The sequence below is a fragment of the Chanodichthys erythropterus genome, chromosome 8, assembly GCF_024489055.1.
Source record: "Chanodichthys erythropterus isolate Z2021 chromosome 8, ASM2448905v1, whole genome shotgun sequence".
Classification (NCBI taxonomy): Eukaryota; Metazoa; Chordata; class Actinopteri; order Cypriniformes; family Xenocyprididae; genus Chanodichthys; species Chanodichthys erythropterus.
In genome coordinates, this window is record NC_090228.1 from 4,269,695 (window position 1) to 4,296,572 (window position 26,878).

Genomic DNA, 26,878 nt, shown 5'->3' on the forward strand with positions numbered 1-26,878 from the left:
CAAATTACTTAATAAAAAATGTATTCAGTAACGTAATCCAAGTACCACAATATGAAAGTAATGTAATTTGATTACTTTTGGATTACTTCAAGGTCATATATATATATATATATATATATATATATATATATATATATATATATATATATATATATTATACAAAGAAAGAAAGAGAAATTTGAAAATATTTACTATAAATAAATTCCATTTTTAAATTTAATTTTAATTAGTTTTTAATTTCTGCAAGTTTTTAAATGTTACACGTTCCATACTTTTGATGGGTCTAAACAATAAAAATATTTTACAAATCCGATAAATTATCTATTGCAATATTATTATCATTGTTGTTTAGAGCTTAAAAATATAAAAGTCACATCAGATCATAACCAAACTGAACAAGCTAGGATCAAACATTTCTGTTTATGTTTGTTCTGCTTTAATTTTAATGTTTAGCATTTTGGTTCCTTTTAAAACTTATTAAAACTAAGCAATCGCGTTTTTTGATGTGTAACGAATTACAGTTACTGGATTTTTGTATCCTAATTACGTAACGCCGTTACATGTATTCCGTTACTCCCCAACCCTGGTGTTAACTATAGTGAACTGATAAACTGTAATAAATACTGTAGTACAGTAAGCTGTAGTGTGTTTTAGTAAGCTATACCCTATAGTTGTAGAAAACTTAGTACTATATTGGGTAAAGTAATGTGTTTATATTACCATAGCAACTATAGAATTACACACAACTACTTTACTATAGTAATAAGGTCCAAAAACACTAGTATTTATTTAGCCTACGATAAATTACTATAGTATTTTTTCATGTGGGACAGGATCATTACCAATGTCCATAGCACAGTAGACTGATATTGATATTGTATTTTTCCTCTTCTCGCTAACATTCGGATATTAGAATTTAATAAATAACAGTAACTAGCTAGGTTAGCTGATTACTTTAAAAATCTATAACGGCTCTTTCTTTCTCCAACAAGCGGATGCGATGAGACCCGTTTTCCTGTTTGTTCATGTGACGTTCGACATAAAGTACTATCTAAATACTATATTTATATTTACAATAATACTATATATATTTACTATAATACTATATATAGACTATATTTATAATAGACTTTTTGAGCCTATTCAGCGAATGTGTGGATGTTGCTTTGTCTGATATGAAATGTCACCGCTCCGACAGCAGGTGGCAGTATGAATCTCGTCATAGACTGAGAGCGACAAGCAAGACTGTGGTGAGTGAGAGAATTGTGTGCGGAAGTATTCCCACGATTTCTCTTTACTAAAATCCTCAGACCCTCCAAAATGAGTAAATCAAGGACGACGAAGAAAGAGAAAATAAGTGTGGCAAGCGAGGTAAATGTCATATTAATAGACATGCACGTTTATGCGTATGAAACCAAAGATATGGATATGTCAATGATGTAACGTCATCATTCCTGTGTCTGTCAACTGGTTCATACCGTTCATACATTATACATTGTCAGTGAATGATGACGTTACATTTATGCCCAGATATAATTTATTGGAAAATCTGTATCTGCACTAAAAATAACGCCTAACTTAATGTTTTTGTGCCATCAGGTCTTATCTGTAATGTGAAAATGTCTGTTCTCATATTGAAATGATGCTCATAACTTGCTCTCATAGATTGACCGCATTGAAGAGCGCAAATTACACTGTAAAAACAACCTGGAGAGGGCAGAGTTCAGACAGAGAAAACATCAGCTCTCGGACAGTGACAGGTGGTTATGATAAACATATCGCTGTGTTTCAGACATAAGCTTTTTTTGCTGTATAATCTAATCTAGAAACGTTGCAAACGAGTCTTTTCATGTACTGACAGGCTCGCGCTGGAAGATGAGATGACCATAATGAATGAAAGAATACAGAAATATGGTGAGTCACTTATGGAATGATTGGGGGTGTATAAATGCATCAGTCTGAAAATGAAAATTTAGTCCATTGGTTGTGGAATTTAAAGTCACCGTACATGAAATAAAAAATGAACAATTCTTGTTTTTTAAGGAATATATATATATATATATATATATATATATATATATATATATATTATTCATGAGCCTTGTAATCTTTAAAGGGTTAGTTCACCCAAAAAAGAAAATAATGTCATTTATTACTCACCCTCATGTCTTTCTACACCTGTAAGACCTTCGTTCATCTTCGGAACAAAAATTAAGATATTTTTGATGAAATCCGATGGCTCAGTGAGGCCTGCATAGGGAGCAATGACATTTCCTCTCTCAAGATCCATTAATGTACTAAAAACGTATTTAAATCAGTTCATGTGATTTCAGTGGTTCTACTTTAATATTATGAACTGACGAGAATACTTTTTGTGCGCCAAAAAAACAAAATAATGACTTTTCAACAATATGGTGATGGGCCGATTTCAAAACACTGCTTCGGAGCTTTACAAATCGAATCAGTGATTCGGATCTCCTATCAAACAGCTAAACTGCTGAAATCATGTGATTTTGGCACTCCGAGTCACTGATTTAAATATGTTTTTAGTACCTTTAAGGATCTTGAGAGAGGAATTGTCATTGCTGTGAATGCAGGCCTCACTGAGCCATCGGATTTTATCTTAATTTGTGTTCTGAAGATGAACCAAGGTGAAACGAAGTGAACGAAGTGACCTTATTTTCATTTTTGGGTGAACTAACCCTTTAAACTTCCCCTCCCTCTTGCAATGACATCTTCTCTTCTCTGATGACATGTTTACTGGCATGAGGGCGGGACAACTTGTCACTCACATAAGATTGACCAATAGCAAACCACAACCATCCAAACAATTCCTAATGGACAAAATCAAGTCCCACCCTACATTTTTTCTTGTTTAATAAGCCGTTTCACGTGGATATACGTCACAATAGGGAAGAAAAGACTGTCGCAACTTTCGTTTCATGCCCAATTAAATAATCACTTCTAAATTGTATAATAATACCTGGTGGATTACACAAATACACTTCTTTACCTATTTTCCTCAAATTGTTATGAATCATACAATAATAATAATAATAATGTTTTATTTATTTAGCACCTTTCAGGAACCCAAGGACGCTTTACAGAAAGTTGCAATACAAAACAAATGTAATTGAATTATGACCAAATTTCTTGAAAACATATTAGGGAGAGCAGTTCTGTATGATATCTTTTTTGTTTTATTCTTCAGAAAAGGAGCTGCAGGTACTGAGAGGAGAGAACAGGAAGAACATGATGCTGTCCGTCGCTCTGTTAGCCATCAGTGCCCTTTTCTACTACACTTTCATATATTAAAGAGGTATTTTCTATTATGCCAAACACTGACTGAGAAGGAGCTATGGGGAGACTAAATTCCATTCATACCATCAGTCTCCACTCGTCATTGGTTTGTTCACAGGTTGTGGTCAGTGTCAGTGTCGATTTAGCCATGAATACATTGTGCCATCTTCATCTTGGCTTCGGCAACCTGGATTGTCCGAACACTGCTTTATGTTTGCTTTGTAACAGAGTGACATTAGATGCTTGTGCATCAGAGAGAGACACAGATTGGGGATTAAATGTATGTTTATATGATCTTAATTTTTGGGAACTCTTATGTACTTTATGAGATCACAAATTCAGTTTATAAAGCATCAGTGTAACCATAGATATTTACCCAATAATGACTCTCTGGTGTTTCTCTCCAGATCACTGTTTATTGCATTTCAACAGGACTAACATGCACAAAGGTGGGAGGGGCAGAGGGTGTTATTCCATCCAAAAATAAAATTTATCAACAAAATGTTCAATTGAAATAAAAAAACAGCCATCAATAAAATGCAATACTGTCCCATTAAACTGCTGTTTGTCCCTTTGATATCCTTGATACTTGCAGCAAACACTCACTTGCAATACAACAAAACACTTGCCAGCCAGTTCTGTTCAGTCCTATTTTAAGACCGGCTGAGGAACTTGCTGCTGATAGAATCTGATCGGGCTCAGTGGCGTCCCCTTTGCACAACAGAGGAATTACATGCTGTCATATTATATTGTACATACAAGCAGGACTCGATCGGCTCAGACAGTGCCTTGTGATGGACACAGACCTTTGTACAAATGGGATTTACTAACTAGCCATGTACTATGCAAAGTAAACTTCTGACATAACTAAAATATATTCAAACTTTTTATCTCAAAATAAGGCTAAGGATATTCAAAACAATCTGTCTTTTAAAATATTCTAAAATGCATATGTTTTTTCATTGAATAGTCACATGTTGCATGTAACTCAATCAATATAGATACGAAAAAAAAAAAGAATAAAATCAGGGCTTTGATAAAAAGAAACAGTGCATGAGACACTACCTTAACTCGTAATACGCTGATATTGTTCCCACAGAAGTTATTCCATGGTCAAAAGATGACTAATACTCGACTGATGATGACACAGACCGGCCCAGTGATATTTACCACAGCAAAAAACCATTTTCCACAGAAAACGTCACACTTTTGATTTGATTTCCCACGGAAAGCGAGCCAGGAAAAATGAATGCACATCTATCGTTAAGAGACCTGCAGATGCACATTCAAGAATGCATCTGCCATTACTCTTCATAGTAATTTTTTTTAAATATATAGATCTGAAGTAACTGAGAACATTGAAATACAAACACACGTACACACATGTACTTAGTCACGTCCACGGTTTGTGCTACAACAACAGACAGGGAGGGAAAGAGAGAGAGAGAGAAGGAGGGACTGGAGGCCCAGAATGTGATGAACGGAAGAGAGTACACACGTCTGATTCATCAGGGCTGCACAATAAGTGTGACAACTGCAATAGAGAAAAAAAAAGAAACAGGTTTTAGTATATATATATATATATATATATATATATATATATATATATATATATATATAAGAGATATTAATAAAAAATGTATCACTATAAATTGATTACATTTTGATTGAACCATGTACGGCCCCATGTTTCATGTTAATGTTTTATTCATGCAAGCACATTGTTTTCAACTACATTCTTAATATTAAAAATGATATGCATCAGATGCAGAACATAATTTCAGCTTGTGTCTCATTGTGTGTCCTGTCATCAGATTGCACATCTGCTCTAGCTGTAGTTAAACTTACACCAGCTGCTCATCTACATGAAGTCTTTGATACTGAGGTCAGCGAGAGGATCTTTAGAAGGGGGAGGCTTCCTGGGACTCTGGGCCATTCCTGGAGACATCTGTGTGGGAAACGCACACATGACGGGAGCAATAATTAAGTATGTGTGTCTGCATTTCTTGTCTAAATGCCTAAATGAAAAATTCAGCTGCATGCATGTCTAAAATACCGGTTGTCCAGGGGCTCCTCCTGCCGGAAACTGTGGCCTCATCATTTGTTGTTGAGTGGCCATCATCGGTGAGCCAGGCATCATGGGAGCAGCTCCTGCTCCAGACTGAATCACAAAGAGACACGGTAAGAGAAACAAACACATACGCTGCACGCACACACATACACATAAACACGCACTCTTACCATGCCAAACGGTGACGGGGATCCCATGACAGGACAGACCCCGAGAGGGGAATTCTAAGCGGGTGGGAGGGATGGGGGGAAAGGTTAACTAACACCAAACAACACAGAACAGGACAACACCTGAACATAATGACTCTACGACACACAGACACGCAGAAGGGAACACACGGGAATGGTGGTTAGCAGTTTGATTTAAGTGTCAATTTAAATGTTTTAGAAGGGATGTGCATGCATATATGTTTATAATAAAAAAACAAACAAAGAGAGAGAAGCGGCTGTCAAGCCATAACAGGTCTGAAGCCCTAAAGCGAGACTGAATCTGAAGCTGCTGAATCTGAAGCACACAAATGCAATTGTATGTAAGATTAAGATTATCAATATAAAGTTTGATACATGCTTTTGTAAATGTATAATTCTCTAATAACCAGTGCAGTGGAACAATGAGCAATACCTATGTTACAGTATTTATTAATCTATGTTAACATTAGATAATAAAAATACAAAGTAATAACAATGTAATAATAACAGATACAATTTTTGATTTTAATAATGTATTAGTACATTTTGAAATGAACATGAACTAAGATTAATAAATGCTTTAGAATGAATTAGTTCATGTTATCTAATGTAGTTAACAAATAGAACCTTATTTTAAAATGTTACCAGTGCAGTTTATAAAAAGAAGCTGAGAAATGTACAGTTGATTTTTCAAGAGTTTCAATATTTCAATCCTAAATTTCATATACGAGAAAGCTCCGCCTCTTTAGTCCTGTTCATTCAGATGATAGGAGCAAAGAGAGAGGCGGGGAGAAGAGGAAGCTTGTGATTGGCTCCGTGCCATGCTGCTCAAAGCCATGCGACTCCACCCCCATGCTCCACCTCTACAGAACAACACAACATTTACCATGGTAACGCCCCAGCTAGGGGTGGGTACCTGCGCTTGCCAGTTCGCCCCTCCAGCTGATTCACCCCTGAGATAGAAGATAGAAATAGAGATAGAAATAGAGATGGAACAGATGCACAAATATGAATTTTAAGAGGGTAAGAAATTATGGTGAAATCGAGAGTAGAACGTTAATGTATCTTACGGTTTCTGGTTCCCCGCTCCCAAATCTGAAAGCACAGACACAGATTATACAACTTTAGATTCTTACAATTGTTAGCTAGTCTTACACTCTAAAAAAAAAAAAAAAAAAAGGTTCCAAAAGGGTTTTTTCGCAGTGATGAACAATTAAGGTTTCAATGGAACCATTAATCGGAACAATTAGAACCTTTCAGTGAACAGTTCTTAAAAGAACAGGTTTGTATATGAAGAATATTTTATTATTCTAAAAAAGTGTGATGGAAAGGTTCCAAGGATGTTAAAGATTCTTTATGGAACAATCAATGCCAATAAAGAACCTTTATTATTAAGACTTAGAACCTTTAACATCCATAGAACCTTTCCATTGAACAAAAAGGTTCTTCAGATTAATAACATGTTCTTCATATAAACACAAATATGGTTCTTAACTGTTCAATGAAAGTAGAACCCTAAAGGGTCTTCTGTGAATAAAACCCCTTTTGTAACCTTTATTTTTAAGAGTGAGAACCTTTATCATCCATAGAACCTTTCACACTATTAAAAATAAAGGTTGTTTATTGGCATCAATGGTTCCATAAAGAAAATAAAAATGGATCTTTTAAAGAACTGTTCACTGAAAGGTTCTTTGGGCAACCAAAAATGGTTCTTCTATATATCAACGTTGTGAAGCCACCCTTTTGGAACCTTAAGAGTGTGGTATCATAGAAGCCAATAAGAAACTTATTAAAATTTTTAAAAGTGCAGTAACTTAGTTCTATTTTGGCTATGAGTTTCGGGTACACCAAATTAAAAGTGAATGGGAACTTACTGCTGGCCATGTTGGCCATAGCTGAGTCCAGGTCTCCTCCTCCCATGGTTTTGACTGGTGAGGAGGCCCCTGTTGCCTGGGGAGCCATAGCTGGCATGAGCATATCACCCAATCCATCGAAAGCTTAAGGGGAAGTAAAGAGTAAGACAAACATAGTGAGCTTATTTTTCAGTAATAGTAAGGAAACGGGAGCTAAACCCTCATGCAGGGTATATGACTATGGCAACCAGTACAAGAAAAATCTTGTGTCTACACTGTGTCTACACCAGACGCAAGCAGCGCGATGCAACAAAAGCAAATAGAACTCATTCTAATCAGTGATGCTGTCTACACAGGATGCGACGTGACAAATTCCAGATGGTAAACTGATGCCCCGTTCTATTCCTGACGTACTTCAAGAGTTCGCTTGAACCGCCCACTCTAAGCGGGACTCGAACCCCGTTCTGCCTGCATGGGAGTCGGGCACTCTAACAAGGAGGGTAAAGACCACAGTTTCTAGCGTCAGTTGCTAGAGCGCCTCTTGAGATAAGCGGAGTGAGGTTTGCAGGCACAGCTCTTACCGGCCTACGTCCGATAGACTCTCGCTTCTTCTCGTACTATTATGAAGAACAAATGTATTTGCAAAGGTCACTTTGTCACATCCGTTGTGGACAACTTCTAACTGTTGCAGGTGTAGACATGGTGTAAGAATGAGAGCAGGAAGAAAGAAAGCTGAGCGCTGTCATGTAAGTTATAAGACACACCACGACTACACTCACAGACACATTGAACATTCATTCAATCATAACATTTAATCTTATCTTTGATACACCTGAAGTGTAAGACCTGTTTCACACAGCACGCATAGGCAGCACTTACTACTACCAAAAGCTCGCTTTGTGCTTTGAGCTCAATACTATAAATAACATTTTTTACACAGGGTTTTTATAGTTATAGTTAGATTTACTGAATAGAAATGCCATTTGTGTGCATGTGGAATCAAGTATGACATTTGTCTTTTTTCAAAAAATTATTTTTTGCTGCTATATTGCAAAATATTGTGTTGATAAATAGGTTTATATTGCATTTTCAACATATTTTCTGTCCACTAAACACAGCAAAAATAGGCTCAGCGTCGCACTGCTTACATGTGCAGTGTGAATCCTGTAACTACTGCTTACGCATGTGTTATGAAACAAGCCTAAAATAACCTGTACAACTCTTACTGAGCACTGATTCTTAATAATACACTTTACTACCATTAGTTTCTACACACACGTTAACACACAGGATCACACACTGGAGATCTTTGCAAAACATCCAAACTTTCATTCATTCATCTATCCATCTTATACTTTATCTAGCTTGGTTAGCAGTCTTTCAGTTTTCACTGAAGCCCTGTTCTGCAATGCAGCAATGCACTGTGGGATTGCAGCTGGTGTAGGAGCATCAGAACTCACCAGTAGCACAGGAGGAAGCAAGCAATGACCCAAGAGCCAGATGGAGGGAAAGAGATGGAAAATGGAAAAAAAAATTATAAAAAGAGGGAATTTGAAACATTGGAAGAAGTAGTGGAAAAAGAACATATGAAAGAGAACATGATCAGGAAGAAGAAAGTGTCATCAAGCAGAAGAAACAGATCAGATGAGCACAGAAGAGAGTGAGTGAATGAGAGAAAAGAGAGAGCAGAATTAAGCAGCGAGGCATCGGGAAGAAGGCTTTCTCTGTCCATGTAGAGCTGAGATGAACATAAACGCCACGCATGAGAGAAACAGATGGAAACACTGATCTCATCTCAACATGTCAGTATCACCACAACACAACTGAGATGTAACGTGTCTAGACTCGATATCCAGCGCACACACACATCACTACACTGACATCAACACTCAAAAAAACACCTTTGCTTTGTTAAAATGTCATACAACCAGAGAAAAAATGACATATATAAAAAAAAGCTTAATTTGAGTTCTCAGTTATGTTTCAGTGAATAAATGTAGATTACATAAATATATTACAGACTTTGGCGAATCTGAGCACTTCTGAAAGACGTGAGATTACAAAATAATTTTCTCAGAATAAAAATCAGGTAGGATAAAGTCAGTGTAACGGATTATCAAAAAAATGGGAAAAAAGTAGAGCAGGGACTTGGTTCTAGGCATCAGTTTTTGATTGGATGTTGACTGAATTGGATGTTGTTGATTGGATGTGGGTGTGGCTCTCAAAAGTGGACGAATAGGAGATTTCATTGGCGGAGTTTAAGCAGACTAAATGATTGAAGAAGTCCTGCATATGTCACGAGAGAGAAGTCTTCACCAGTTATGACATTTTGAATAACCATTAAAATGAAACATACTGTGCATGGACGCATTATTCACAATAAGATCTATAACATGTATTTAAAAAATAGGATTCATTTCATGCTGAATTTAAGTGCATGATCTAATCTCATTGCTTTCGTTGAGAAAATACTGAGATCTGATTTGTGATTTGTCTTTCCTAAGGGTATGTGAACATGCTGCAGTTTCCATGCTATGGGCTATGAAGATTGTAAACTTGACTGTTTTGAACACCGGACAAACCATGAAAATGACATGAAGAAAGAAGTCATGAGGGCTGCAGGAGACGTACCTGACATCAGATCTCCTCCCGTGCTTGCTGCGGCCGGGGCGGCTGGTTTGGCCTCACCAGCACCCGCAGATTCTGATCCATCCACGCAGCATGAGGGTAAAAAAGTGAGTGATTGAGTGAGCCAAAGCCATTACGCTGAGAGTCAAGCCCAGAGAGAGAGAGAGACAAAGAGAGAATGTTATCACCCAGCTAACAGAACTGTAATGTACAAACATTCTTTTAGTAACGTTAACAAAACATTAGTTCGAAAGTTATCTGTTTTGTTTAGTTGGACGTTTGTCTAAAATTTTTTTAAATGTTACTACTTATTAGTTTCAGATGGTTCGAAGAACATTCAAAGGTAACATTCCCATAATGATTGCAGAATTATAAAATGGAGCATTCCCTTAATGTTGTCTCTAACATAACCAAGAAAAAATTTTTTTTTTAAACATTTAACGGGGCAATATGTAGAATTCAGAAACCCTTGTTATTAGCGACACTGGTGGCCATTAAGTGAACTGCAGCCAGCAACTTACTGCTCGTGCTCGTACTCATGCACACAAGAGACTGAAGGCCTTAAAATATACTCACTGCGAAGCACTTTTTTGTTCTTTAAAAGTAAAAAGAAGTTGGAAATACCTTTGCAGCAATATACTGTTAATAAAAATCCAGACACTGAGAGCAATGTTTAGGTAAATATGTAAATATGTGCTGTGCGCTTTCCTCTCAATACCACTAGACTATAGACTTATAGTTTGAATCCCTTTTCTTTGCATGACACATTGACATTACAGTAAAGAATAGTTTTTTCTGCATTATCCTGAACATTGTATAAGCATTAATTTCATGTGTCAAAGGGCACTGAGAAGCGAGCGTAAATGTCACACCTTTTTGATTTTCCTGGCAAAAATGCCTCAAGTCCTTCACATAAAAATCATTCTACAGGCTTTCATAGACAACCTAGGTAGTCGGGGAAGGTCTCGTTTTTTAAGTTTCCTTACAAGCTGTTCATATGTTGGCAATAAAAAGCAATACATACATTAAAATTCTTACATATAGCCTGTTTAAAAAACTGGAAAGTTAAGAGATCATAAAAAAATAATGATTTCATAACTTAATGGGAACGTTAGCAAAATGTTCTTAGAACATTTGTGTTAGCTGGGCACACAAATAAAAGTCACATGTGTTTAGAACCACAAAATCACACACATACACCTTATTAAAGTCTTTTCACTTCTTCCTGTCAGGTCAGGGAATCTCTCACAACTGCTGTCTGGTGTCCATCAACCATCAGAACAGCTTTATTTCCCAATAACAGAATCCACAGCAACCATCTGAGCAAGACATGCAAATCAAACCATTGCAAATCATGCACACTTGGGTTGTTACCAACCCCCAAACAGGTCCAGATTTGCCCCACTGTCTGGCCAGCTCATGGGGGCAGATAGAGCAGCGGCAGGAGGACGAAACACATCTATAGCACAGGAACGAGTTTCGTTGACATCTAAATAACATCCAGTATTTGAAGGGTAACTTTATGCATCTATCTATGTAAAAGGGACACTAAAATATCACAACTGAACCCGTAAGATTTATCAGTTTTAGGTCAGAACCTGTTTACTTCATAGACGAAGACAGGTGAATAAGAGAAAGCCCAAGGGTACAAGTGAAAATAAAAATGTCTCTAAGTGGGGATAATGTAACTAATGGGTCTTGGAGACAGTTCAAGAAAACGCAGACAGAGAGATTGGGAAAGAAAAGGAGTAAATGAAGGCCCAAGGGGGTGAGGGAGTGTGCCGGATGGACAGTTCCATCGACTGCCCTAGGAGGGAAGCATATTTGGCTCACCTTGAGCAGTCAAGGACAGAATGGAGAAAAAATAATGTAAAGTGAGGCAGGGAATGAGTGGATGGATGTACTGCAGCGTGTACCTGCTGAAAACAGGTCTAGACTGGGGTTAGGGTCTGATTTGGGAACAGTTGAATCTGGCATGGGATCAAAAAAACCTAAAAACAAGATGACATTTATAAAGACAAACATAAGCAAATAATAATAATACAATACACAACACAAACCAAACCAATCAAAATCTAGGGGAAAAAATAAGATAAAGCAAATCAAACTAAATTTATATTTTTAATTGTCGCTCTTAAAAGTCAAGGGAAAAAAAAAAACATAGTAGGAGAGGAAAAGATTATCACTCCAGATTTTAAAAAGTGGGAAATGCTAAATTTCTGGCTGAAGGGGTTTACCAGCAAACAGGTCTATCGTCGGTGCTGGGGAAGCAGTGGGGGCTACATCGCTAGTGGAGGTGGAGACAGGTGTCTGGCCAGTAGTGGGCGCCACTGAGCTAAAGAGATCATTACTGTCATCTACTGGCTGCAGGGAGAACAGGTCCAACTGAAGGGAGTTATCAGCAGAACCCGCCGTTGGAGCGAAGGGATCTATAGTGGGTGAAGAGGGTGAACATAAAACATCTTCAAGGCTCCGAGACTGTTGTGATTTATTATTTTGCAAAGCGCGAATAATATATTTTCTACGGAGCCCTGCAAATGACATGCAGGAAAAAAATAGTAGGATAAATCGTGCGCACAATACACTAATTTGTTCCCTTGATATATTAAATCATGCGAATGAAATAGTAAATCTCCAAAAAAATAGTAAATCATGCAATATTAAACAGCGTAATGGGCTGTTTTTGTACATTTAAAATAAGCGAATGACACCGAAAGCCTTGCACATTCAAGTTACAAATAGCCGCACCTGCTCTTACATTAAAATTAAGGTGTATAAAGTCACCCTGAGGATGAAACTTCAGAGAAGGAAGAATGAGGAAGAAAGAATTTTCCAAAGAATTTTCTTTTCTCTGCGGAAGTTAGAGCTGATTATCTGTCAGATACGCTGCCTGTCTAACAAGTCGACATCTGCTTGTGCCCCCCAGAGAACCGAACTCCAATGTTCAAAGACTATTTCCCTAGCAACACAGATAGCAATCTCCACGGCAACACTGATGCCAATTCAAAACACTCAAGACTGACCAGAGGAGGCAGAGCCTGCAGAGGAGGCTCTATGTGCTTCTTAAAACTGCTAAATGAAAACAATCACAAGCAAACACACTCGCTCTCTCACCCATTATGTACCGACATTCTCACATATATGTGCTTGAACTGTTGTCACCCACCATTTGCCGCGTTGCCATCGGCAGCAGGGGTGGGCGTGGCTGCTGAGGCCCCACCCTCCGCAGCAGCAGCTGTTTCAGCCGCAGGGGCCGCAAACATGTCTGGAGTACCGCACACAAGGGCCAAAGGTTGATGGATAATAGCCAAAGAAAAGGATGAAAGGAGGCAGAGGAAACAGAAAGAGTAGAGAGCATAGAAAGAAAGAAACGATAGACATCAGTGTCATGCAAATTTCAGGAAAAAAAGACCTTTTGCACAGAAATATTTTAAATTATGTCCTGCATACTTAAAATAACACGCACTCTTAAAAATAAAGACAGAACCTCTAACTTCCATGGAACCTTTTGACTGCACAAAAGGTTCTTTATAGTGGAAAAAGGTTCTTTAGATTATTAAAATGTTCTTCACACTAAGATTTTTTTTTTTTTTTAAGATCTGTTGAATGAAAGTTTCTTTGAGAAACCAAAAATGGTTCTTCTATGGCATCACTCTATAAACACTCTTTTGGAACCTTTATTTTTAAGAGTGTACTATATAATAATTCTGACCAATTTTGTTAATATGAAATATTCATAACGCATTTTACTTTAGTAACATAGCATATTTCCAGGATATTCAACCATACGAAAGTAGGATTAAACTTGATCTTATCAATGTAAAATGCATTACATTTTTTTTTTCTTTTTAACTCTTTCCCCGCCATTGACAGAATTTTCCATCATTTATGAGACAACGCTTTCCTTCCGTTTTGAAAGGATTTTCCAGCTTTCCATGTTTTCACTGTTATACAGTAGGGGGCGCTATTACACATCTTCTGAAAGAGTAGAGAATCTCCAGATCAAAACACAGGCAAAAAAGGAGCAGAAACAAGTGATAAAAGCATTGCTTATGCACGTTGTAGTTTTTGAAAAAAAACAAAACATGATTTTCTCAGCTTTTTGTTCAATATGTAGCTTTTTTATGAAACTTAACTACATTGAAGTGTTGAAAAAGAATGTATGAAGCTAACAAATTTTAAAGCAGAGGCTATGTTCTTATATATATATATATATATATATATATATATATATATATATATATGTTGCATGATTTCATACAAAAAAATATTTTGGGAACCATGAAAGTTCTGTGAAAATTATCAAAAATGCTCTTGGTGGCTGGCAACTTTAAAAAAAAAAACGCTGGCGGGGAAAGAGTTAACAGAACTTGCTCATGTATTATTGGAACATGTATTAGAAAGTAAAATGGGTCGGTTTTGATTTCATGCTAACGTTAAACCTTTTTGCATTCGCTGAATGTAAAACTAAATGAAAGCTTGATTAATCTTACTGTGCAGTCTGAAAATGCAGCTACACATAAGAATAATCAAATGATTATAATTCATATATGTAATTTTAACACAAGATCTTGTGGAGAATTGATAGCAAACAAATGTCAAATAAAAACTGCAGCATGGAAGATATAAAGGAAATGAGAATATCTAGATTTCTACAGCAGACAGAAATGGATCACTGATGACTACAGACATCACAAATGCCACAAATGAAACAGCACAAACTGTGATTTTGATCTGATCTTTAATTTCTGTGCTGGGATGTTCCTCTGTTTCAGAATGTGGCACAGCCTCTTCTCCCAGAAAAATCTTCTTAAGGAAGAAACCTCACTACTGACCTCCGAGGAGATCCGCTGAACCGGAGGAAGCACCGGCAGCGGAAGGAGGAGGAGCCAAAGAAACGGCTGCCTCAGCGGCTGTGGTGGTGGGCGTGGCTGAGGAGTTGGAGTCTACGGCAAGGGTTGGGTCAGGTAGGAGAGTCTCTGTAGTAAGGGAACCTATTTCTGCATAGCCACGCCCCCAAACGGACCAATATATACACAGCGTAAATAAACAGATAACCAGGAAAGGAACCAAAGAAGAGGGCAAGAGCATAAGAGAGAGAAAGAGAAAGAGAAAGAGAAAGAGAGAGATTCTACTGAGCAAAGACTGAGGTTAAATGGATTCTCACTCTAAAAGGCTTTCAGGAGACTAGGTTTGTCATATATAGATCATTTCAATTTCCCAGATGAACCATAATAAGTGTTCAAAATGTTTAATAAAATGGATGAGACATTTAACACATCAAATCACATGAAAACACATCTAACATAAAATAAAAAGCCAACAATGCTTACCTGACCCCAGCAGATCTGATGTGACAGCGGCCCATCAGAGACAGATAGAGAAAGATCTGGTTATCAAATTGGGTTATGCATTCATTAAGAGTTTGTAATGAGGAATGTAAAACAGGTGCTTTAAGGTTTTAGGAAGTTTGTGTGTTAAAGGTCTGGTTTTGGAATGTGTTCTGGACATTCCATTTGCGGCAAGTTTGGTTTTGTCATTGAGCAATATGAAATTAAAATAGATACAATTTACTTTATTAAAGAGGTCAAATTGTGCCCTTTTACAAAGTGTTGATTTTGTTTTAGTCTACTAGAGTAGGTTTTCATGCTTGAATGTTTAAAAAATGTTTTCACATATTTGACATTGTTGCAGTTCCTCTCTTCCCAGTCTGTCAGTAACGCTCTGTTTAGTTCCTGTCTATGAAGTCCCTTCTTCTGAAAAGCACAATGTGCTCTGATTGGTCAGCTGGAACAGTGTGATGTGATTGGGGTTTTTGGGAAATGTCCCGCCCCCTACCATAACCGTGAGTTTCAACACACTACTAACTAACTCAACCAGGCCCTGCCTCTTTATTTTGCATATATCATTCCCGGAAGAAAACTCAAGAAAGGAAACAGTGACACTGATATAGAGAAGTGCTTTTGAAGACCTTTTCATGCTCGAACAGCAACATTTCGCACTAAAGAAAGTAAAAAAAAAACAAATCTTTTCCTGTCATGAAAAATTCACTGGTGCATGTTATTGCAAATGTTCTCTTCATAATTTTAACGTTTCTTTATAGCTGATGTCATTGAGACCACATTCATGATTTAATCAATTTTTCTTGCTGGATGACCTGTTTCACTCTAAAATATGTCACATTACAGAAGTGAAATGGCTTGTGAATGCTGTTTCATGCTGATAAGATCAGTTATTATCATAAATATGTTATGGTTTCATGTTAAATTAACCCAATTTGAGCATGCTAGCACATATACTCCCAAGATTTTTAAGTCCGACATCAGCATAGCCATGCATCTGAGCTTACTCCTTCGGAAAGGGCTTTTTTTCTTTCTTTTTTTTTTTGTCTGAGCAATTTTGGGTTTTGGTTTGGCTTGGTTATGTATGTGTGTGTATGTGTTTAGACTGTACCTCCCCAAGATGTGGGAGCAGCTGATGCTCCTCCTGCAGAAGGTCCAGAGGAAGACAATGGGTCCAGATCCAGAAGAGAACTACAGTGAGACAGACAGACTTTTATAAACATATGAAAGCTGTACAGTCAGATATCATGTTTTGTTTTGATTAGCATTTTATTCCTATAGGAAGCATGGTAACACTCACTCAGTGGCAGTTTCGGCAACAGGTGCGGCCTCGGTGCGCGGCGGCTCCAAAGTGGGGACGGCAGCAGCAGATTTGGCGGGAGTGGAGGTTGGAGACACGTTATTGGTGGGTGATCCCTAAAACATAACACAGAGCTAAAGGTTAAGCATGTGTGTGAGAGCCATAAACAAAATCAAAACGATAAACAAATGACGTGCTGACTTACCTTTGTGGGTGACCTGAAGGACACAAATAGAGACATTAATGATTTTATATAAAATAACAAAACTGATGACAATGTTGATGAGATTATTTAAAACATACTCACCCTTCCCTGAACAAACCATGGCAAGAGAAGGAAAAAACATAAATTAGGATTCATATTTATTTAGTTAGAGATGTACAGTACAATAACTGCAGAGACAAGCCATGGTTGGTGAAAGTGATTTCAGCAAGTACAATATGTTCCTGGATCAGCATTCCAGTCAACCAATCAGATTTGAGGGACATGTTTACAGTTTATGTCATATCTAAACTTACAACCAGGGTTAAGTGCCTCCTTTCCCTCTGATTTTAAAGGGGACCAATTATGCCCCTTTTCAAAAGATGTAATATAAGTCTCTGGTGTCCTCAGAATGTGTCTGTGAAGTTTCAGCTCAAAATACCCCACAGATTATTTATTATAGCTTGTCAAATTTGCTCCTATTTGGGTGTGAGCAAAAACACACACTTTTGTGTGTGCCTTTAAATGCAAATGAGCTGTTGCTCCCGGTCCCCTTTCCAGAAGAGGGCGGAGCTTTAACAGCTCAACAACAACAAAACTGGAGAATCTCACACAGCCAAAATGAGGATTGTCACTAACAGTGTTCAGCTTTACAATGCTGGAGTCGACACTGATGGAGAGACTCAGGAAGAAGTTACAACTTTTAAAATGAAACTGGACGTTTCTGAATGGTTAGTGGATAAATTTATGTAGTTGCTGTGGAGTTGATTCAACTCATCCACTAGCATGTGCTGTCATGTTAATCTTTTGTTGAATTGACCCTCGTTTGTGAAGCAGCCCTTCATAAAATGATGACATGGCAACAACAACAACTCATCCTCTTCTCTAAAGCAGCCCAACATGGCCCCACCCCCTTTGTTGCGTGTTCTCGGGGAGGGGTTTATGTAAATTTGGAGGTTTGTGATGTCAACAACCCGGAAAGAAGCTCATTGTAGTCCCTACTATCCGTTTGTTGTAGTCATTAAAAGGCAATTTCTGTCAAATAAAATATCTCTAAAAAAGTGAAATCATAATCAAGGACCCCTGTAAGGATGTTAGGTTTAGTGGTAGGGAAAGGGTTAAAGCTATATTTTCAGACAGGAATGTTGTTCTAGGATCAACCTAACATAATCACGGTGACCAACCATGGTCATGTGCCTTGCTCAGGCTTTTCTATTCAATCTAGCATGCAACATTAGATTTACAAGTTCAGAGTTACTTCCCATCTGACATTTAAAGTGATTTAGAAAGAGTTCAGGGGTCTCATACCCTTTCTTCCCTTCTAGACTGTTCATATGTGTCTCCAGTGATTCCAGAATACTGCTGGGAGCCTGAGAACAGCAGAATAAAACACATACAAACATGATGAATAATACAATGACAGTACAAAAACCATCAGAGCACATTTGATGTCAAAATCTCTCAAGTTTTCACAGCAAATTCAAACAATAAAACACCACACCAAAACCTGCAGAGGAAACCACTCCTCACAGCACCGCAAAATCAGCTCACTGCACAAACTGTGAGACGGAACTGGACCTCAATGCATTGCTTTACCCAGCTCTTGAACAAAAAGATTACATATTATTTGCCTTTTAAGGACACCTTTTAGGAAATGAAAGGCAGAAACTCATCTTATATGAGTTCTTAATGTTTAAAAACCACCAGCCTATACAAAAACACGCTATGTCCGAATATGCCTACTCCCACACTATACTGTAGGCAGCTGAAAAGTAGACCTACAACTTCCGAAATGCTCATTCGATGGACACTACTATCCCATGAGGCCACGGGAGAGAGTTTGTGAGCAAGTGAAGTCACATGACAGTCACAACATGACAGATATAGTACATCTGAATTTTTATTCACACTACACACGTTTATACTATACTTTTTTAATGGTCGCAAAGCAAGTCTCAAACCAAATATAGTACCTACTATACAGTATGTGATTTCGGACACAGCGGTACTGTTTTGTGAATAAGCTCACACAGAAAGGGCTTCTGAACAAGCAGGTAAAAGCAATGCACTGAGATGCATACTGCGTCCCATATCAGTCGCCATGGTTACCGGCTCTTCGTTGCGGCAGTCTTTAAAGGGACAGTCTTCGTTGTCTGAATCTGCCAGGTCGGCAACTACGCGGGGGTGCAGACACTGGGAATTCCCATGACGCTCGGTTAGGATGGATGAAAAGCTCGATCACACTCACACCAGCTTTACTTAATTATTTTAAAAGGTAGACTAGATTTTTCACAATCCGTTGACATCAAGAGATCAATACTTGGCCTGATTCTTCTTACTTTAGAGTTAGTGACACGCCAACAACTGGCACATATGAAAAGACGAATGTCTGTTTTCTCTGAGTCAATGGAGTATTATAATAGTAACTTACATAAGAGATGTCAGGGATGTCATTCTTATCCACTCCTACTTGCTGCAACAGAAACACAATAATTATATTCTAAGTGAATTGATATTCTGGAAATATATTTGACTTTAAAAATCTCTTTTTCTGGCCTTACCTCAGCAATTTTCATGAACTCTGCAATTTTGGTAACCCGGGTCAAAAATTTCTTATAAATCTCCAGAGAATCCTTGCACTCGGACTTCTTCATTTTGAAATATTTCTCTGTAGAAGCAAAAAACAAATCAGAGCCTTCAGGATATAAGAACTGGGTAACACTTTACTTATGGCTTTATATGTAATCAGTGTTGAGTAAGTTATTAATTACTAGCTACTAATTACATCTTCAACAGTGTAATTACTAATTACTCTCTCTAAAAGTAAACATTACTTATTACTAATTACTATCAACCTCGACCAGTTGAAAAATACAAGGATAGACATGAAACTGCTCTTTTAATTCTTTCAAATAAATAATTATTCTTGAACTGACTAAAGTATTTAAAGGGGTCTTCATTAAGAACATACATTTTATCATTAGACGTTTAATTTCCACTATTGTTTTATATAGAATTGTTCTATAATCTATACAGTATTTAATGCAATTACATCAGAAGTATTTGTGATTCTACTTTATTCTACTTTACTGTTTCAAGGGAAATGCATTTTAACTTTGGTTATAATTATTTATGAAAAGATTAATGCATTATAACCAGTGTTGGGAGTAATGCATTAAAAGTAACACAAGTTATGTAATCAGATTACTTTTTTCAAGTAACTAGTGAAGTAATACATTACTTTTAGATTTACAACAAAATATCTGAGTTACTTTTTCAAAAAAGTATCACAAGTTACACTTTGTTTTCCCATTTATAGTCTGACAGCTCTCCTGTCCCCATGTTGAGAGAAATCGGGAGCAAGATTGCACTTTCTTAAGCCTAAGGCTTATTCATTTCACTTTTAGTATGAAAGGGTCTTTACATTTGCCAAAAATATAACTTTGTATGTATTTTTATGTTAAAAATCAAACAAGCAAGCCCAACCAAGGTGAGAAAAAGTATGGCAAAAGTAATGCAATGCATTGCTTTTCATAAAAATAACTAAGTAATGCAATTAGTTACTTTTTTAGGGAGTAACACAATATTGTAACACATTACTTTTAAAAGTAACTTTCCTCAACATTGATTACAACATATATTGTGAATACCTTAACAATGCATTATACATAAAGGCTTTAAGAATTGTTTAAAATATGGTAAGATGAATTGTAGTTCAGAGATTGAGATCATCTATATTAAATGATCATTATCACATACCTAATAAATTGATGATGCCATCATTGTAGGAGGCGAAGAGCTTTATCAGATCCTTAAAGAGAAGCAGGAATGCTGCGTTTATGATGCCATTGTTCAAGTCTTTAGGATGAACCTGAGGGGGAAAAAGAAAAAAGAGAGCATTTAAAACATTAATGTGAACAATAAAATTTAATCTTGTGCTTCTGGCAACAACAACAACATAAAAAATAATGCTCAGTCTCAGTTAATGGGACATCTTCACAGAAGGTCCCAGATGTTGTACGAGGTGTTACTCACGTCAAACTCCAGCAGTGTGTCCACTTGAGTCTGCAGGGCAGGCATGGCCTTCAAGAGCTTGTCAGGAGCCATAGTCCTCATCACACCTTCAGCTCTGAGTGCACACACACAGTTTGGTTTCCATGTTTTATGGGGACATTCCATAGACGTAATGGTTTTTATATTGTACAGTATATTCTATCCCCCTACACTAACCCTACCCCTAAACCTACCCATCACAGAAAACTTTCTGCTATTTTAGATTTTCAAAAAAGATCATTCTGTATGATTTATAAGCTTGTTTCCTCATGGGGACATAATGTGGGGAATACTAGGACCACAAACACACAGGAGAAATAGTTCAGTGCAAAAGAATGATTGCATATATTTGCTGAGTCCTGAAAAACCATCCTTTCTTTCGCTCTAACTCAGAGATGACATTCACTTTGTGATCTATAAACTGGGGGAGTAAATTCAAAGTGTTTCTAACAACATCATGCTATCTAAAATGTACTCTGACATAATATTGAATAACTTGGAGTAGCTAGTGTCTAAATGTGGCCTTCTATTCCGGAAATCAATCGACGTACCCCTTTTTAACTCGAGTGAAGTCGAAGGCCATCGCACGGTAAGCGTATGCCTTCTCATTCAAGTACCGTGCATATCGCCTGATGAATGTAGACATGTCATAGCCTTGGAGACAGAAAAGGAATTAACAGCTTTATTAGTTTAAAGTATTTCATGGAATTATTAAACACAAATTAAGTGACATTTGATAGAAGTTTATGAGACATTTAACTTACACACAAATGTATAGAAACTCACCATGGGAGCCTGTTTTGTCAATAAAGTTGCTGAGATTGAACAAGGAAGTCCTTGAAGCCAAATACTGAATGAATCTCTGCAGGGATTTAAAAAGGACAAATCTCTCAAACACACATAATTTTATTTTATACCAAAATGCCTAATGAATTCTGAACTTGATAAAAGCAAATGCAGTCCTCCATGCTGTTTTCTATGGAGCCCCTAAAGGGACATGGTGGTGGAAAAAATGTGGGATGGGAGAAAAAATATATGACAATGATTTTGCGTTCTCTAACAAAAGTCTTGCGTTTCCCCCTAGAAATTTTGCATTTTGCTCGCATTCTGCATTTTGCGCTGGAAGGATTTTGCGATTGATAAAGCCCCTAAAATGGCCGACTCCCTGATCAGTGCCCTGAATACTGGACTAGGAAGCTGATTGAGACACACCCTTAGTTTCATAGTAAATACATCACTCATGTATACCTCACCTCATTTCTGTCGATGCAGATGTCCATTTTATTGCATTTTTTATTGCATATTCTCAAAATGCCTAATGAACTCTGAACTTGATAAAAGCAAATGCAATCCTGCATGCAGTTTTCTTCTCTTACGTCAAATGAAGCTAGTACATCTGTGAGTTTTAGTTTAAACTTGATAAAAAGATACTAGAAGGAATAAAGTTTATACGGTGATGTATTGCTTTACCTCATTGCCGTAGATGCAGATGTGGTGGGTCGTGGTTAGAGCTTTGAACACGACCACCCAGCTGGCATTAGTGGATCTCTCGAATAGTGTGTCAGCCATCTGAGGGATGTTCACGTTTGTCTCGTTGGTGGCTGAGATCAGATCTGCACACAAAACACACATTTACACATTTACCACCACAGCGCTACATACTGCAATGGGGATGAAGTTTTATGATTATTGAACCAGCAGACAGATTCTCAAGAGGAAAATTCATAACAGTAATTGCATTTAGGAAGCAAGAAACAGCCCCACGGAGACAAACAACAATATGCCTGTGCATTTTTCTTGCATGTAACAACATACATCAGCTATCACCCTGTAGCCCAAGCAGGGCTTGACATTAACTTTTTTGCTCACCAGCCACTGTGACTAGTGGTTTCCCAAAGTTACTAGCCACTCAGCATTTTCACCGGCCACAATTTCAACATTGATACCATGGGGGAAAACTGCCACATAGATATTTTTAATATCATCTCATAATTTTGCAGCAGGTATATTAGGCTGCTGTCACTTTAAGACCTGAAGCACCGATCCAATATACTGTTACACATGCAATTTCTTTCTCAACTGTTTACTATCATTTACAACATAACTGGCTATGTTTATGTAAATACTCGCCAAGACCGGCATTTTGACATTATTTTGTGTGTATTTGACAGTTTAAGCACAATAATCAGTGGAAAAGAACTTAATTTAGTTCCGAGAGGCGGATTTATGTGCGCACGCTGCACGTTCTGGCGCAAATAAATTTGGCTGCTGTCACGCCATCTCACCATTTTTATTTTTAGAAAATGACAGATCATTTTGCTAGATAAGACCCTTATTCCTCAGCTGGGATCATGTAGAGCTCTTTGAAGCTGCATTGAAACTGACATTTGGACCTTCAGTGAACCCCAGTGAAGTCCACTGTATGGAGAAAAATCCTGGAATGTTTTCCTCAAAAACCTTAATTTCTTTTCTACTGAAGAAAGAAAGACATAAACATCTTGGATGACATAGGGGTGAGTAAATTATCAGGAAATTTGAATTCCGAAGTGAACTAATCCTTTAAAAGATGCATCGTTACTTTTCACATTTGGAAATTTGGTGGAAAATGTGTTTAACTGTTATTAAATTAATGTAATAATGCAAAACAAATCCCAGTAGTCCTAAAACAGGATTGATTTTCTTTAAACAAAATATATGTTCTTTTTATTTGTTTGGATTTGGGAGTGCATTACGTCCCTGACATACTTCCCAACAGGAGATCTTCTTAAAATCCATATAACGTTGTGCTCAGGGTGCCAATGTGTTAGTCATGGCTGCTAGAGAGCACACTGCAGTGGCGTTAAGAAGCCAAGAATAGTCCAGATTAGAACACACTGAGATACAGTGTGTGTTTCCACTAATGCAATATGTTGCTATATGTAACGTCACAATATATTAAAGTATATGGCACAGCAGTCCCTGTTTTGGCAGTCTGTACATATAGGTTATGACTATGTGAGCAGGTGCAGATCACTGGGATTATGGAATTGCTCATGTGACCGGATTACAGACAGTGTAAATACAGACACATTACAAACACACACACACATGCACCATCAGTATGAGCACATGACTAAACTCTCTGCCAATCATGTGCATTGGTACATGATGCAAGAGCATACAAATTAATCCTAAGAAGACGGTGATGGCATTAATATTTAAATAAACTCCTATGAGCAGCACAACCAGGTTAAACTAACAATCTACGACTTTCTTGCTGTCCTGCGACTTTTCTAATTCAAAGCAAGTGCTGCCTGTCTGAAGACCCTTTCGTGCAAACTGATACCATGTCATCATGATGTCACTCACCCCTCCCCCTTTCCCAATAATCTACTTCAGTTTCCATGACAACCTCACCACCACCCCTCTGGCCTTCCAATTCAACAGACAAAAACTAATTTCTTGTCATAAAACACCTGATACTACAAAAGTAAAATGTGTTGCTTTCTGTAGACAGGCCAACAATGCTAAACTGTGCCAAGCGGATTTATGAATCTATGGATTTTGGGAGTGCCTGTGAAATCAGGACACATCTTACGCACAAAAGCATCATGTGTGATTCCCTGTTGAAGGGATTGCTGATATTTACACACAAGATTCCTCTGCTTGCATACCAGTGTCCTCACCTTTGGCTTTGTAAATAATACATGCATGCTTTGGCTGATCGATTTATAATTCAGAAGGCCTTCTCCTGCAGGACACAGAGCTCGAGGGCGACACGAAGATGCCTTGTAGCCTCTCCGTCCTGTCTAAATGCAGTTGATTTCCCTTCTGTCTTCTGTGCTTCTGTCTCTCCCTCTCAGTTCCAGACCACACCACCCACATAAAGACACTTCAGGGTATGTTCTGTGCTGTCAGTTTGCCTTAACAATAAATTCAGTCAGCTAGACACACTAACACACTCCTTATATTACATGCACCGTTTTGCATTTACAGAATTGCAACTAGTAGCAAGCAACCTCACTGAGTAGAAGCCATGCATATACACTACGCGTTGGCCTGCGGTGTGGTGCTGAAGTGGACAGCGCCAGGTCTGAGTGAGACTGAACGCGTCGAGGAATGAGGGTGAGTCAGAAATGTCTCACTTACAATCCAGGTGCTTCTTCTTGGGCGCCATCACCTCGTGCGTGGTGGCTTTGCAAACGGCGCGAGCCACATCGGATCCGGTGAGCTGGTACTGCGCCGCGGCGATGCGATCCGTCAGAGTCTGTCCCGACATTTTCTCCCGGTAGCGTCGACAACCACCTCAAGAATCAACTTCAGGGGGAAGGACAGTCGAAATGCATATGATATTCGCCGACAAAAAAAAGAGACGGAATCCAAGGTGGCTTTTTAGAAACCGACAATGTCAATTTCTCCTTTTGGTTTCCAACCAGAGCGCATGAAATGGTGTTCAAAAGCACAAAAATATATTAAATTCTACAAAACGTGGAGTCTATGCACGGGTTGGTTTCAGCACCATGGATAATGCCCCTATTACGTAACGCCCTACGCCGAGCTATTTTCTGGCTCTAGTAGGAAATAATTAATCAAATTAATACAGTACACTGTCACCTTTGATTAGTATATGCATTAAAAAACCCCATCTAACCGAAACGACAGAGCGTTTTGCGTTAAACTTGTCCCTTTTTCAATTAAATTAATTAAATAAACGCATAAAAACCAGTTGTAAAAACGTTCCGTTGGTTAATCCTTTACTATAAACCTGTTCGGGATTCCGGAGCCTCGGTAATATTCGGTCAAAGCCCGTGTGTCCTTCCCGTCGGGTCGGATGATGATGGTGCTGATGACGTGTCTTTTTCAAGCCTTTTCAAGGGCGAGGGTATGAAGACACGTAATTGTTCACGTTTCAGTGATATATCGTGTAGATCTTGAATATTCAGTTGCTTATTTTTGTGGTAATGCAGGTTAAGGTCCTGCCTTGTCGGTGGACCTGGTCAGGTGACGCATAACAGGCTCTTAAAGGGAAGCGGCGTCAAGCTGTCACGCGCCTTTAAGGGGTCTGTGCGCGTTCACGGTTCATCTGTCTGCATTCTACTCCCTGAGCACAGAGGTACATTCTCTGTCACGAGTTTTCAGTGAAATTACCTGAATGGAGGAAAATCACATACTCTTCAGCTTTGTCTGAGAATTCTATTACATTTTTAGACTTTCTTGTGTTTTATTCTTTTGTGCTCTGTGAATTGCATAAGCTATATTTCGCCTTGCAATTTTGGATCCTTGAAAGACAATATGGAATAGCATGATCCTCTGCATGTCTACTACAACTCTAGTGACTAAATGTAAAAAAAGCAGCTTCATCATTCGACCACTAGGTGGAGACACTTCAACACTATGGATTATTTTTCTAATTATAGAACAAAATTTTTCAAATTTTCAACTGCCCACTTACCATATCTACTTACTATACAGACAATAGTGTCAGTGAAAAGCATGACTGATATGAAATTGTATATGATATGTGAACAAAATAAAGACATTAAGTAAAACGGTGAATATATTATTTGTATTTTGCATAACTTACAGTCAATCTGTAATTCAAAGTGTGAACATATTTAATGTTACTGTAGTGGAAATGTTCACTGTTATACATTATTAAACAATCCTTTGAATATTTTCAGTTTTTTAAAAATGTAATGGGTTTTAGCTATATAATGAACTACTAGTTTAACATTTTTATCAATTTAAACATGGTTTGATTGCAAATTATTGACATTTAAAGCTAACAGGGAACGTTCTCAGAACGTTCTGGCAAGGTTTTCTCTAAGTCATTAGCAAATGTTCTTCCAGTAACGTTAATAGAATGTTTGTTCAAAGTTCTTTGGTCTTTAATAATGTTCTCAAAACGTTAGCACAAAAAACATTGTTTATATATAATGCATAGAACTTTTTTTCTAAAACG

At 37.7% G+C, this 26,878-nt stretch overlaps 2 protein-coding genes and 1 long non-coding RNA gene across 9 annotated transcripts; 2 read left to right on the top strand and 1 right to left on the bottom strand.

Moving 5' to 3' along the window:
• Window positions 1-305: 305 nt before the first annotated feature.
• ccdc167 (coiled-coil domain containing 167) lies at window positions 306-14,935 on the top strand. 7 transcript variants are annotated; one of them, XR_010895659.1, is made up of 10 exons: window positions 318-1,371; window positions 1,666-1,760; window positions 1,862-1,914; window positions 3,212-3,319; window positions 5,115-5,287; window positions 5,368-5,481; window positions 8,104-8,158; window positions 8,777-9,214; window positions 9,917-10,147; window positions 14,816-14,935. XR_010895659.1 is itself a non-coding variant. In XM_067391508.1 (5 exons), exons 1-5 carry the CDS (start codon window positions 1,321-1,323, stop codon window positions 3,230-3,232), a joined length of 273 nt encoding a protein of 90 aa, XP_067247609.1. In that variant the 5' UTR covers window positions 306-1,320; the 3' UTR covers window positions 3,233-3,315. The 7 variants fall into 7 exon arrangements, 3 of the variants coding, with proteins under 3 accessions (XP_067247609.1, XP_067247607.1, XP_067247606.1); XR_010895661.1 differs by having other exon boundaries at window positions 9,937-10,147; XR_010895660.1 differs by lacking the exon at window positions 8,777-9,214.
• Window positions 4,733-25,959, bottom strand: snap91b (synaptosome associated protein 91b). The gene is made up of 24 exons (XM_067391509.1): window positions 25,066-25,959; window positions 22,408-22,550; window positions 21,724-21,799; window positions 21,489-21,591; window positions 20,920-21,013; window positions 20,644-20,755; window positions 19,446-19,552; window positions 19,316-19,357; window positions 18,193-18,254; window positions 16,990-16,995; window positions 16,888-16,900; window positions 16,683-16,798; window positions 16,494-16,573; window positions 15,374-15,388; window positions 14,876-15,040; window positions 13,207-13,305; window positions 10,044-10,115; window positions 7,434-7,556; window positions 6,630-6,654; window positions 6,446-6,512; window positions 5,542-5,595; window positions 5,357-5,461; window positions 5,149-5,248; window positions 4,733-4,834 (listed from the first exon to the last, which is right to left on the bottom strand). Exons 1-23 carry the CDS (start codon window positions 25,193-25,195, stop codon window positions 5,162-5,164), a joined length of 1,896 nt encoding a protein of 631 aa, XP_067247610.1. The 5' UTR covers window positions 25,196-25,959; the 3' UTR covers window positions 4,733-4,834; window positions 5,149-5,161.
• On the top strand, window positions 15,146-17,014 carry LOC137024213 (uncharacterized). The gene is made up of 3 exons (XR_010895663.1): window positions 15,146-15,885; window positions 16,487-16,578; window positions 16,664-17,014. It is a non-coding gene; the product is annotated as an uncharacterized lncRNA (long non-coding RNA).
• Window positions 25,960-26,878: the final 919 nt, after the last annotated feature.

Excerpts from the sequence above, each read along its gene's own strand:
- ccdc167 (XM_067391506.1), top strand. The coding sequence starts at position 1,321 with ATGAGTAAATCAAGGACGACGAAGAAAGAGAAAATAAGTGTGGCAAGC. Across the intron at positions 1,372-1,665 it reads AAATAAGTGTGGCAAGCGAG|ATTGACCGCATTGAAGAGCG; the intron begins GTAAATGTCATA and ends TTGCTCTCATAG. Across the intron at positions 1,915-3,211 it reads TGAAAGAATACAGAAATATG|AAAAGGAGCTGCAGGTACTG; the intron begins GTGAGTCACTTA and ends TTTATTCTTCAG.
- snap91b (XM_067391509.1), bottom strand. The coding sequence starts at position 25,195 with ATGTCGGGACAGACTCTGACGGATCGCATCGCCGCGGCGCAGTACCAG. Across the intron at positions 22,551-25,065 it reads CAAGAAGAAGCACCTGGATT|ATCTGATCTCAGCCACCAAC; the intron begins GTAAGTGAGACA and ends TTTTGTGTGCAG. Across the intron at positions 6,513-6,629 it reads GGAGCGGGGAACCAGAAACC|GGGTGAATCAGCTGGAGGGG; the intron begins GTAAGATACATT and ends CTTCTATCTCAG.